At 30.9% G+C, this 15,159-nt stretch overlaps 1 protein-coding gene across 4 annotated transcripts in view; it reads right to left on the bottom strand.

Moving 5' to 3' along the window:
- Positions 1-10,638: 10,638 nt before the first annotated feature.
- CRMP (Collapsin Response Mediator Protein) overlaps positions 10,639-15,159 on the bottom strand; it is a 331,728-nt gene continuing 327,207 nt past the window's right edge. For 2 of the 4 annotated variants that reach the window (XM_066733509.1, XM_066733508.1), the window contains exon 10: positions 10,639-13,504. In XM_066733509.1, the coding sequence (XP_066589606.1) occupies positions 13,425-13,504 (80 nt within the window). In that variant the 3' untranslated portion in view covers positions 10,639-13,424. Of the gene's footprint in view, positions 13,508-15,159 lie in introns of all 4 variants that reach the window. The other 2 variants (XM_066733507.1, XM_066733506.1) reach the window with 1 other exon arrangement.

A 15,159-nucleotide genomic window follows, 5' to 3' on the forward strand; every position in this document is an offset into this window, starting at 1 on the left:
AATTGTAAACAGTGACCTTAAAAACTATTATATTACCAGTGATTTTCAAATTTTATTCATCACAAAAAGTGGCCCTGAAAGGGTTAAACTGGCTTCTGTAATTCTAATATTTTAAATGTATGTCATAAATAATCACAAGGCCGTTTCTATAGGACGCTGCGGAATAAATTTAACAAAGTTTTTAGCAATGCTGAAATAATGTAAGTATTAAAAGTTGTACATTTTTCGATTAAATTTTAAGCCAGTTCTTCCTCTCTTTCTTTGACTTTCCTAAATTTAATTATTTTTTATTTTGCTTCGATAACCAGATGAGAATCTGCTACAATTTGAATTTTCAATTAACGGTATTTAATTCGGCTTTTCATAATTTTTAAGTAGAATTAATTTAATAAATGAAGTTTAAGAAAGCTAATTTCATTTTTATACGATACATACATGTGTGCTTATTAGGGTAATTAAAAATATCATTTTTTTTTATAGTACGATTAAAAGTGGCTTTTATATATTAATGTAGAACTTCTTACTAAAATAAGCTCTCTAACTCAATCTTAAAAAGTCACCTAATTCATTTTAATATTAAATTTTACTTTTAAAGCTTTTCTTTTGTTAAAAAGTCTCTCTTTCACTTACTAAAAATTAAATAGTATAATTATTCGAATTTTAATACTAACTTGAATATGATAATTTATACAATTCAACTATGTAAAATTGATCATGAAGATCTTTTGTTTTATGTAATTAAATATATTCCTTATGGTATTAACTTGGAAGTTAAGCAAAAACGAATTTGATGTTAATTGTATCACCTTTTAAAATTGAGCTACAGGCCTTAAATTTGATGAGAAATTTTATTTAATGTATACAGAAACAATTATAATTGTACGCGACAAAACAAATTGATTGTTTCTTAATCACCCTCTAGTATGTATATAGAGACCGTGCAAACTAGCACAATGACAGTGAGATAAGAATGTATATTGGTGTATATGCATACTATCAGCGCAAACTATCGGTCAATTTTCGCAGTTTTTGAGTGTAATTTATTTATACGTATGCTGTTATACATTGTCACTTCGCTATCATTGTGTTGGTGTGCACGGTCTCTATAATTACAATAAAATCAGAATCATTCAACTATTTGTTTTTCGATATGACTTTGAGTGGTTCATATTAAGCTCGCTGTTAGAAATTTATACATTTTGATATAAAAATTTATTTTATAACAGAATAAATTTAGTTCAAAAATCTATTGAAAATTCTCGACTTATTATATCTTGTAACGAATTGAGTTTATTTTATTAAATATGATGTTAAAACTTGCGTACAAATTTTAAGATTCTCAAACAGTTTTGCCAACTATTCGCGATATGTTACAGATAGTATCGTAAATATGGTATTGCGTTTGCTAAATCTGAATACTTTACGAGCCTCTAATGCCAGGCTATTATTGACACTATTTCTCCAGTACTATACATATTTTTCAAAATAAAAATAATACATTAAAATTCATTTATTTTCATATTTTCTTATTATAATCATTGACTAACATTTATTAATTAATTTTAGTGCATAAAAATTTATTTACGCCAAGGGGCTGGAACTTGCAACCGAAGTCAAATAACATTCAGTTGTCCATTAGTTTGTCCACTCAGCTAACCTGCGAGTTGTTCTACACACACATATAAATATTTATCTTAAATGATACGATGCATTTTTCTATTTTTTATACACGAGGAGTATCGGTGATGATCCATATAATTTGAAGCAAGTTTTTTTGAAGGTAAACCAAGCAGAAAATTCTCGTAGCATTTTATCTGCAAATATATCGTCAGCGAAATAATTCATTTTTAAATCGAGGAATCAGGGCTCGAGTTCACCGGAATAACTATACTTTATTCTCGCTTTCATTCACTGCTCTCTTACAATAAACAAACGAAGCTCGTAATTCTCATTATTGTGTTACCGTAGACACATATGTGTGTCTGCATCTATTATTAACATTACCTTCTGACATCTTACATTTCTGATGCAGATGCTGTATAAAATTTACTTTCTGCACAGTTTTAACGGGATCCTTCAATTCTCTATTCAGTTAAAAATTCCGGAGAACAATACGGTGTTAATTATAAAACAATTTTAACGTCATTTTACTATTTTGGTGATATGCCGTGTGAACTGCTCTATTCGATAAAGCAGAAAGATTTTTATAAAGCGGAAAAAAACATTGTTAACCCTTGCACGGCACATGGGGGTGTTATGCCCCTAACCAATTATTTAATTCCGAAAAATTAAATTTATTTTATAAAGGCAATACGGTAACAGAATGCAATCCTATATAGCAGAATCTGCAGCCGCCATCGCCGGGACCTTATCTTTGCCTACGTTTGCACCTTGTATCATGGTACTGCAAGTTCGTGAGAGAGTTTTACCTCCCACTCACATTAAGATGTTTTAATTCTTATTGGTCAAAGATAGGAAAGATCCATTTTAGAAGCGCTTTGATTGGCTTAGCCGTTTCCCTGGATTATGATCCAGGGCCCGGTGTCGGCTTATTTGATTAGTCTCTAAGACACAAAATTGTACCATCAACCAAAAGAGTCTTGCAAGGTTTTACTTGTTACGGTTAATAAAAAAAAAACATTAAAAACCATCGAAGTCTAATTTAAATCAGTGTTACATCCTTCAACAAAATTCCTCCATCGAATTTTTTACTACTCACTACCAGCTGGTAGGCAGCGGTCACTGGAACCCACACTTAAACTGTTCCTGAGACTACTATACAATTCAGGATGTAAGAGGGGTGAGAATTGCCTCAACATTAATTTAAATTTTACTAATATCATTCACAATTTCTTTTCTTTCGATTTTTTGCAAGTATTTGACATTAAGTTTTGATTTCAAAAATTATTCCACACCGAATATTGAAATTTGAGGAATATTTGAGGAAGTTTTCTTTTAATTCAAACACACAAATTAGTATCTATTTTTCAGCGATGACTTATTTTCGTTGGGATCTACGATGACCTCTAGTATAGGTCACCTACGTGTTACTGAGATAGAGTGCCACGTAAGGATAATAATTATTTTTGTAATATATTTTTTTTCTGATTATCTTGTGTGTGTGTGTGTGTGTGTGTTAGATGAAGCAGTTGACGTAACACGTCATCGAAAAGGTAAAATAACTTTAAAATCAATCTTCAAATAACACCGTATTATTCTATAAAATTTTTTACTTTCTAGGCACTTGAGTAATTCAGTTAAAAATATGTAGAAAATGAATTTTACATAGCGGCTGGATTAGGAATGTAAGACGTCAAGAAACAATATTAATAATTGGTGTAGTCGTGCACGTGTGTGTAATATGTGTATATGGCGATACAAAACTGTGAGAAGTCCGGACTTCATTTGTTTATTGTAAGAGAAATTTCAACAAAAGTGAAAAAAAAAGTAATTATTCCCTCGAATTCAACCCCTGATTCATCGATTTAAATTGAATTATCTCAGCACCGGTGACTTTGTAGAAAGATAGTACACGATTTTGCGGCTCAATATAACTCCCAAACTAATTAGTTAAAATTATATATGTATCACATCTCCGATACACATTGTATATGCGAAAAAATAGTTGATCGAGTTTTGAAGGTTTAGCCGAAGGAGCTCAACGTTGTACAGTAAGATTGACTTCGGTTGCGGGTTCGAGTCCCACTAAGCAAAAATATTTCATGTAGTGTAATTAATTAATAAATATTATTAGATAATTATAATGCGTAAATAAACAAATAAAATAATGACAACCTATTTTTTTTGCATTTTAAAATGTATCAATAATATCGGAAATAGTGTCGATAATAGAATGGTTTATTATGGAATCTGACATTTCAGGTGGCGCGCTCTTGAGGTCTAATAGATGAAGCTAAATTTTTCAACATTCATGGAGAATGCATACATACAGTAAAGTCTAGTATTAGCAAAGAAGTAATTTGTTAGGATAATTTACTTTCCTATATGTATTTTTAAGATTTGGCATTATTTGTCTGCATTTTCCATCTAGAGAATAGCTGCACACGCAAATGTGTTACAAATATTGTTTCTCCTTGCTGAGTAAGGTCTCCATCGATTTGATAGAGTGTTTTTTTGAAATGTGACATTGATAAACAAAGGCCGCGAAGTTTACCATCCCGGATCTCATTTTATTTTGATTTTCCCTACACTGTATAATAATTTTAGACTTTTACAACCTATCACTCTCTTTGCACTTCCTGCGAAATAAGTGTTCACCGGCATATTGCTCAATATTATTACTTATGATTAACTTAATTTAATAAAAATAAAAATTTATCTATTTTTGCCGTGTTATACGTTCCCATACAGCACACTTAACTAAAAATCGTTTTATAGATATCTTTTTGTCATCCAATTGACTGAAGGATGTCCAAAAGATGTCTTTAAGTCACTTATTGGTGCTATATGGGTTGGAAAATACCAGCCATTTTGTGACGGAATCTACTGTATGCTCTTTTCCTTGTCTGATCCCAATAGACCCGTAAAGTATTGAGATATAGTAAACCCAATATAATAATTGCAATACTTTCAACAATATACAGGGTGTAACGAAACGACCGCCTTTTCTCGTAACTGGAGGTTCGGGGTGACAAACTGAGTGCACGTGTAAAATTTCGTTCGAATCGTTTAAGAGGTTTAAAAGTTATTTCTATTTAAAAATCACCCTTTTTCAGTCCTTTTCGAACGACTTTAACTGCATAATGGAAAGTGGAGAAAGTGAAAAACAATTGATGAGCACCCAGCTAGAATGTAAAAATTATCGATCGCGTGCGGTAATACTTTTGCTATTTATTTCTTTAATCTGGCTATTAGATTAATTTTAAAAATAACAAAATCCTTTACATTACAATTCCAATTCAATTCAGTACAAGCATCATTGACTGATTTGATGTAAAGAGCGAGTTGACGCAATGTAAAGGAAAGTATCAAAAGCTAAGATATCGCGCGAGCGCAATGGTAACTTAATAGACAATGCATGAGGGCATTCTCTTTCTACTAACGAAGCTAAAGGGAATGATTCAAAATCAATACATTGATGAAGGAGAAAACTAAACTCACCCATTAAATGTTCTGCAAGTTCCTTTAAATCGAAGTTTTTGAAAAAGCTTCAAACTGGCTTCTCGATGATTTCCAGAAAGCACACTATCACTGATTTTGCATTTAAACACTTGTGAATTTAAACAAATTAGGTATTAACCTACGTTTCTTCAAAACACTGGTGAATTTGACACTTTTGAACTGTTTGAAGTAGGGTGATTAAGAGTGGTCGAAACGAATGATTGATTAGTCTATCTCTCTGTGTCTTTCTTTTCAGCCTACTTCAAACAGTTCAAAAAGTGTCAAATTAACCGGTGTTTTGAAGAAACGTAGGTTAACACCTAATTTGCTTAAATTCGCGAGTTCTTAAATGCAAAATCAATGAAAGTGTGCATTCTGGAAATCATCGAGGAGCCAGTTTGAAGCTTTTTCAAAAACTTCGGTGTAAAGGAACTTGGAGAACAATAATGGGTAAGTTTAATTTTTTCTATCATCAATGAATTGATTTTAAATAATTCTTTTTACCTTCGTTTGTAGAAAGAAAATGCCTTGATGTGTTTCCTATTTAATTATCAGTGCAGTCGCGTGACATCTTAGCTTTTGATACTTTCCTTTTCATTCTATCTTCTCCCTCTTTCCATCAATTCAGTCAATGATACTTGTATTGAATTGATTTGGAATTGTAATGAAAAGGATTTTGCTATTTTTAAAATTAATCTAATAGCCAAATTAATGAAATAAATAGCAAATGTATTATCGCGCGCGATCGATAATTTTTACATTCTAGTGGGGTGTTCGTCAATTGTTTTTTCACTTTCCCCATTTTATTATGCGCAGTTAAAGTCGTTCGAAAAGGACCAAAAAAGGGTGAGTTTTAAATGGAAATAACTTTTAAACCCCTTGAACGATTCGAACAAAATTTTACACGTGCATTTGGATGGTCACCCCGAACCTCCAGTTACGAGAAATGGCGGTCGTTTCGTTACACCCTGTATTGTAAATAGTGCGCAAGACTATTTGCAAGTTTCAAAATATTTATACGGAAATGTAAATGGTTAATATTGGTTTTGCATGGAGCAGTTTATATTAAACAATCAAATGATTATACGTTAATATTGATCTGGACATTGATGCATAAGCTATTTTTTATCAAATTAAAGTTAATAATATTAACACTTTATGGAACGATTGCCTGTTAATTGGTATTTTGTTACAGATATGTACTGACCGATGCACTATATTAACAGGCTATCGGTCTGTGAATTATTAATAAATTTCAACCTTTCATCAGTAAGCCTGGATCTTTTGTGTTCGGGTCAAAACAATTAAGTCACTACTTTTTTACTGATTTATTTAATTTATTTAGCTAAATAATTAAAAAAAGAAGCATTGGTTAACTATTTTATGATTGATAATTGAAATACAAGGTTTGGAACAGATGCATGTGCATTTCCTAAATTTTTTGAATTTATTGACAGGTTAAAAAACTACTGGAACTAAAGATCTGCGATTATAGATGGAAGGTAGCGAGAAAACGTTGATGGATAATAAATGAAAAATTAACCTTTTCATTAAAAATTGCAAAGGGCATTATAACTCTCACCCCTCCCTCTAACTCATAATGTTTGAGTTCTCATGATTGCATAATTAGGTAAGTGTAATTGAATAAACGTTGAATCATTATAAGCTAAAATATATTAATATTTGTGTGGTTGGTATATAATGAAATTTAAATTACGTAATTTAATTCCATAATCATAGACGAAGTGTGCTCATTTTATTTGTTCTCTTGCCCATTAATCTATTAATAATTAGATTATTTTATTTAATTAGCTATTTAATACTCTGCGTGCCAGAAGCAAATTCAAGAAACTTGACGTGCATACCAAAAGCGTCGTTTTTCTTGCTAAGTTGCATCTATGACCCAAGTCAAAACCTTAAGGAAGAAATCTGGTCAAACGGGTGAAAGAAATCGATTTTTTCTTATTGTTTCAGAAGGTTCTTATACATGTGGAGGACTCATTTCTAAAATTATAGCATCTAATTCGACACAGAAATGTAATTAGGAGGGGAAATGTGGAATGTGGTACGTGCAAGCAAGTAGAATAAAGCGATGCGCGCGTGCTGACAGAGTCTGCTCAGTTCTGAAGCAATTTGTATTATACCGTCAAGAATTTTGAAGATCTCTCGAGCGAATATTGCCCGTGAAAAACCTTTAAGTCAGAGGATACCGACATGTATTATTGTAGGTAGACGAGCTGCAAAGAAATAGAGATAGAGACCGAAAATCGATACAAATCAATAACCAAAAATTTTAAACGTATTTTTTTCAAAACTACGTTTTTCAAGTTTACAGGAATTATAACTCATCGTATTTTCATCCGATTTATAAGTTCAAAGTTAATAAAATATTTATGCAAATGAACCTCAAAGAAGGAAATAATAAAACTATTGTAAAAAGTTATTGCACAATGAAATTAATCTCTTTTCGTCTGTTTACATTTTACATGTGTTATTTTTCCGAAAATAGTTTTTGGAGCTTCTGCAGTTCCAAGCGTATAATATGAATATCCTAAACTGAAATATGCCTTGCTCTTTTGTTTAAGACATTATTTACGGTCTTCACGTTTCCCGAAGTTTTCACCAAATTCTACGATAGCAAACACATTCCATCTATATAAATCTATATTAAACTCCAGTTGACAATACCATTTCTTATATTTTTTAAATATGCCTATATATCTATAGAGAGTTTTTTATTAACCTTTGACGCTCCGCCTTTTAATTGTGAATATCGATCGACAACTCGAACTTATTTTCATGATACTTCGACTTGCAAAGTTTTAAGTATCAGACTTTAAATACTACAATATGTAAGATATAAATAATAATTTTAAAGCCACTCAAAGGAATAAGCATGCTTCAAATGAGAGGTGTCTAACAAGCACATTTGTAGTAAATCGCCACACATCGGTGATGCTTGAGAGGCACACTTTGGAGCGTGAAGAGTTAACATTAATATATTATAAGTCCGAAAATAATTAATTTAAAAAAAATACTTCTGTTTGACCAGACTTCCTATCTATAATAAGCAGAGAGTGTAATTTGAAGCAATCTTTGGTAACTGAGTCTCTGGGTTACGAAAAACTTTTTATGAAAATGTCAAAATACTATCATTTTATATAAGCTTGGTGGAGTTTTAATAAGAACAATAATATTCGTAAGTGAACGCGGATCCACAAATAAAAACTGTTAAATATTATGTGTAATATACGGTACAGGTTAGATTTCCATCATGGAAAAAGCACAAAAGTTTCAAAACGTTCAGACATAGTTATTGAGAGCTGACTAACTTATGTTTTATTATCAACAGTGGTTCAAAATTGCACCCCTGTTAATCTTTCGAGTTTTCATATAGGTCATTAACAAATCCTGTACTAGGGTAAGCACTTAAGGGGGAATACCAGTGTGTGATTTTCCAAAACTCGATTTTTTTTTTCATTTTTCAGTTGTTCATATTTTCAACAATATTTTGTTAAAATTTAAAGACGTTGTTTAAAATATTTTTCGAATGCTAGCCTCCTAAAGAGCAACCGCTCGCAGGTAAGAAATGTTTTAATTACCTGGAGGTGGAAGTTGAATCTAACGTGTTTGCGCTCTTGATATCGTTGAATTTTTGGCATAGTAAATAGCAGACCGGCATTATATCAAGAAGTAGACCTATACAAATGTTAGATAATAATTTTGCAATTTAACGATGTTATAATTAAAACTTTAAAGGCGTTTTTCTTGAAACGATATTTTCCAAATTACTACCATTCCAATGCAAAGAGCAAATCCCCGATTAACTTGCAATTTTAACTGAGTGTTCTCAAATATATTTATTCTATAATGCCGTAGGATATTTTTAATTAGATAATAAATGTCAATTTAACATAAAAAGCAACTGTTATTTAGGCAAAATTTGTGGTTAAATTTTGCCATTTTATCAAATTTTAATATTTTCAAAAAATTCTACGTTATTGTGTAGGGAGAATACCTTTTCGTTTAACATAATTTATCTTTTGTTTTTATTTTAGACACTCTAGCGATCGGAATTATGTCACCAGTTGAGGAACGTTTATTGTAGACGTCTGGAAAGATTGCACATAAGTCGCTTGCGTTACAATATCTTGGTATACAAAAATTATATGATATATTTCATTTTTAGGTAAGTATATCGCCAATGTTTCAAAATATTGAATGAAAGATTTTTCTATAAAATATGCCTAAAAATTACCTAAATTTTGAGCGTTTACACTGGTATAGCCCCTTAACATGCCCAAGACCATAAAGGCGTAGACGTACAAAATTTTTTATGTTTTTAACTATAAGAGATATTATTATCATGTAACTTTATTAAAGCTCCTTTATTTGTATTCTAAGAAGCTTTAAGCAAAAAATTGAAAATGATACTAATTACGTACACTGAAAAATGAATGTATACATTGTAGCTTTAGGTTGATTTCAGTGCCTCGTCTATATACAAGATCCGCAAGATGAAATGAACAATTTAAACCATGGACATAAAATTCGGTTTAAGTTCGTAACCTTAAGAGATAGTAATTGTTTTTCTGCAGAAAGCCTTTCGGATGCGTTTTTTTAGTTTTCCCAGAGAAAAGACATACAAATAAATATTATTTCTTCTTTATAATTACAAGGGTGAACAGAATTTGATGTCCATCATGTGAGTCGGCTTATCTGAGGTATCCTGTATATATATATATATATATATATATATATATATGGAATTGTCCATGAAAACCCGATCACAGACCGAGTGTGACGCTAGTGTCTAATGAACGGTATTGTGTTTAATTCCCCACGAGAGTTGATAATAATTGCTCTTTTATGGTCAAAACACAATCACGCATGCTACTTATATATACGTGATAGTTAATTATGTTTGGGTTCAAATTGGTTTAAAAGAGCAATCACTGATAACCCGAGTCGAAAAATAAAGTTTGATTTTACGTCAGTTTTTAAATAATCAGTACAAAACTAGGTTTAAAATCCTGTTTTTATTTGATTTGGAACTGAACTTAGTTTAAAAAAAGACCTTATTTTTCGAATCTTGAAAACTCTACTTCTTACAATTTGGTATTAGAAAATAATATAAAAGAAACAAATGTAGCATTTCCATGAATGTTTCCTGCTCTTTCCAATGGTAGCAAATTTGATTGGGGCTTTTACCCTTTTACATTGCAGCATAAAAAAAGATTTGTGTGCGTATCACTAGATTATTAGATTTTTCTTTTTTAAATTTCATTATTACACAATATGTTTATGTTTTAAAGATAGTTGAAGTTAAAAATATAAATTTGACATTCAAATGCTGATGTATAATTACATTAGCATTCAATTTATTAAAAACTATTTCTGTAAACAATGATATTAAGTAATCTCCTTTAATTAGCTTTACAATAAATTAAGTCTAACATTTAGTTTTTGACTCATATTTATGCTTAAAAATTACTCATAAAATATATTTATTGAAATTTGAAAAAGAGTGAAACTAAAACGTTAATATTCGCCATATTCACAATTCGTGGCTCTGAATTTAGCAGAAATAGAGTTTATTAAGAAATAAAGAATTTTTCGAATTAGTATTCATCGTATTGGGTCGGCTATTTGGAATTTTAACACCCTAAAATCATATTCGGATTTATCTGATGCTAAACTGAAAAAAAGTCTCAGTTGTAAATTTTCAATGCACAGTTTCAGGCAAAGCTACAGAATAGTGACACAAAAACGTTCCGTGGTTATAGCCACCTTATACTGCAAAACTGCTAAGACATTGTTGGATTGAAAAATAAAAATTGAATAATTGCAAAACTTTTTCTCAAAACATATCACTTTCTTTCAAAATAAATTATACCATTCAAATAACACACTTAATACTACGAAACCTTTAAAAATGTCAATATTGAAAGATAAATAATAAACAAGAAGCCATTAAAGATAGATGTGTGCAGTCTATAGAACTATGTAGGACATAGCGAATTCTCGAGGTGCATGGCAACATAACGATGTTAAGGGATGATAGATTTACTTTTGTTGTTCATGTTTTCCGCATGATTAATTAAAAATAGATACTCCGGGTGTGACATCTAATATATAAATTTTCTGGAAACTGCTGAATGTACAGGTAAAAAGAACAGGTCTAATGTGTGATAGTGCATATGCATACGATCATTGTCATATGTAGATACTTTTTGTTATTTTAAGCAAACTTTCTGTAATGCCTTTGCATTATATTCTTATTCCATTATATTTCTTTGGTAAGCGCAAAAAGAACATCACAATCACTGCAGAAGACGGTATACGGTTTCCTTTAATTGTTTTGTTAACTATTATTTATTTCTTAACTTTGAAATTCAACGTTTTCGTGGATTAAAAATCATCCTTTTGAATAGTAGTTATAATTTATTTTACACAAAAGTAATAGGGAAGACCGATGTTAATTGTAACAAAATGATGATTTCATCTTTTGCAGTAATTCTACTGATATTAAAAGAATCCAACAAAACTAGTGATACTTATTACATATATCCAGAATGCAAATCTATTTTTATTGATGTACTACTTTAATTACTTGATACATAAACAAAAATAGGACGACATGCACAATCTACTACTTTTCACCCTACGTAAGCTTTCATTCCAGCATACCAAGTGTCAATTGTAATATACCTACTATTGTCATAGTATATGCAGAGTGAATCGTTAATTGCACATTTTTGTGGGACGAAATTTCTGGGATCTCCCAGATTAACAATTCATTTATTGGTTTTCGTCTAAAGTAAAAATAGCTTTTAAATAAATATAAAATAAAGTAGACCCATTATATGACAGAATTTAGTCAACGTACGCCGATCGTGACTGCACACATTGAGACAAATGTGTTTCAGCAGCAAAAAGGTACGGCTTGCAATCTAATCAACTAAGTATAGCGGGCTCAGAAATTTGTGCACTTTTCAATTGTTTAATACAGTTACTAAAAAGGATCCTAGAAGCTATAATTTTGTCAGGGGGCATAAGCTGAGCAGTGCAAACTCACAAATAAAACAGTCTTAGGGGGCTAAAGAGGTAGGATATTATTTAATTGCGTGGCTCTTTGGTTTAACAATTAACAGCGGACTTTTTTCTAAAATTTTTCAAATTTATTTTAAAACACGTGCCGTTTTCTCAAAAATGAATATATCCAATAAATCCTACATTCTTCTGTAGCTGTTTATATAGTATATAATCGAAAGCTTTTTTAATGTTTAATCTAGATAGAGAGAGAGAGAGAAAATTCCTAATATGATATGTTTCCGCCTGTTTACTCCTGTAACAAACGAGTAATCTGAGAAGAAATTTCGTACATACATAATTTTGAATCATTTAATTGTTATACAAAATATGCTATTATCCAGTTCGAATATTACTTTATAACACTACATACATAAGATTGCATTTCATTCTGTCTTCTTGACAATAAAAAACATATCAAAGTATCTTACTTTTTTCATATTTTAGTGTGGTCTAACTCCATCGCAATGTTTTAATTGAAAATATTTGCTACATTTGGATCGAACAGAAGAAAATCTATTATAATTCTGTTTTTTCTAAGCACGTTGAGACAAACTTGTGCTGAGTCGGATAAAAAGACCGTTTATATGAAATTTATGATACTCACGATTTTGATCAGTTTCTCATGGATAATCCTATCAATATCTGTAGAGTTATGAGCTTTATACTGAATGTAAGTTATATGCCACATACACTTACATGTAGTAATTGAACTCCTAATTCCGTAAGCTGCTCATTTGGTTGTATCACTCCCACTTTCCGTCAAGCGAAAAAAATATGCTGGTGAGGCAGAAGTACACAGTAGAAACTTTATTCGTCGAGTTTTCAGTTAACTTTATTTTGTACTTTATCTGTCAAACACATACGCTATTTTATAGCATGAATACGACGATTGAAATTCTCACAGTGCACAAAGAGTTCCAAACTCGTGTCTTTTCGCTCGACTAAAAATCAGGAAAAACACGACCAAGCAAGCAAGCGTGTATAGTTAGAATCGCCATTATTGTTTATATGCGAACATACTGCATTGACACTGATGATCTTTCACCAGAAGCAACAAAGAAACTAGTGACTGTATAATATGCCACTGACAAGCAAAGTGTTAGATACCTAATATCATATTAATATTTATCATGTAATATAAATTGATTATAAGTATATCATAATATATAGTTTATGAAAGCTGCTCCGTGAATTCTGCTATGTCATTTTTACCAGAAACCACCAGCACTGCGTCCTCCTGGTGGATTCTTCACACGAATACAAGCTCTTCTTTCTTCTTCAGCATCTTCTGCTAAAATAATAAAAATATTTATAGATTTTCTGCAAGTATTCTTATAAAATAGAGTCTCAAAGTGCTACAATGTTTAAGTTTTATTTTAAAGGAAATCGTCCGGAATCTATTTCAGAATAATACTTTCTCTAGCATATTACAGCAAAATAGGTTACAATTTAACCTTTAGAGGGCCAGTAAGCCAATATAGAGGCTCAACTTTTAATCGTGCTTTCTATGTAATTAATCTATGGTATTAAGTATTTTTTCAACCCATTTTCTAAGGGTCATATGTCATCTACAATCCCGGCCCTCTAAAGGTTAATTAATAAGACTTTTGTTATGAATATAAGATATGAATTGATGCATCTTATGTCACGTTCAGTAGAAGGTACAGATAAGTCAATGTGGCAGTAATTAAGCAGCGTCAGCTAGCATAAAAACAAACGAAAAACACCATAAACTTTTGAGCGGAATTATATACATTCAAAAAAACAAAAAAAATATCCGTGAATATAATTGCTAATGAGCTGAAAATTGCTAGAAATGTTTAGAATCTCGAAGCCTATAAGAATATCGAATCAAAACAGTTAGATGATGTACTAACAATTTTTCAACAATTATTATGATAAAATCCTATGAAATGTATAAAAGATAAAAGCAAAAAATGTTTAAGATGAAATATTGTATACAGATGCTCTTCACAATAAGCTTTATTGGAAATTTGATGTCAATTAGTAGAGCAATGCTCCACGCATTGTATAGATAATTATTATTTATAAGTCTTATCAAATGTGAAAAAGACAAACTCAAACAAATTATAAGCTGGAATTTTGCACACACCCTCTTTATGAAGGCTTTTATTGAAGCATAGATTTAAAGTTGCGTAGAAAATTTTTGATAATTGTATAAACAATTAAACCAGCTCACACGCAACACAGTGAGTATACATTTTATCAGACCTTTCTATCTATATAGGGTGTATCGTCAATTATGTATATAATTTGAACCAAGTATTTTTGAAAGTAAATCGAGTCGAAAAGTCATATAGCATCTTTTCTGCAAAGACATTGTTAGCAAGATAATTCATTTTTAAATCGAGGAATTAGGGCTTGAATTTAAAGGAATAACTACTTTGCTCTCACTTTCATTGACGCAGTTCTCTTTGAAGAAACAAATGCAGCTCATGTTTCTCACTGTTCTGTATCACCGTACAAACATGTGCGCGATTACACCGATTATTAATATTACCTCCTGAGATCTTACATTTCTGATCCAGGTGCCATAAAATTTTTATTTTCTGTATATTTTCAAGGACTCCCTTAAAAAACACCTATTAAGTTGAAATTTCTGGACAAAGATACGGCGTTATTTGCAGACTAACTTTAAAGTTGGTTTACCTTTCCGGTCACGCGCCATGCAAATTGTTCTATCTGATAATGTAGAAAAGAAGTGCTATTTTTTTTAAGAAGCAATTTTCTGAAATCTTTTGCTTTTCAAAAATAAAAAAAATTGATAAAATTGTTTTTAAAAAAGGGTTTTTCTTTTCTGTCTTATTATATAGAACAGTTCACATGGCATGTCATCTAAAAGGTGAAATGACTTTAAAATTGATTCACAAATAACGCCATATTACTATCCAGATTTTTCAATTTAATGGATGATTTTGAGGA

The sequence above is a fragment of the Prorops nasuta genome, unplaced genomic scaffold, assembly GCF_024137725.1.
Source record: "Prorops nasuta isolate Cenicafe-Biocafe unplaced genomic scaffold, Cenicafe_Pnas_1.2 PNAS00011, whole genome shotgun sequence".
In the NCBI taxonomy this organism is placed as follows: Eukaryota; Metazoa; Arthropoda; class Insecta; order Hymenoptera; family Bethylidae; genus Prorops; species Prorops nasuta.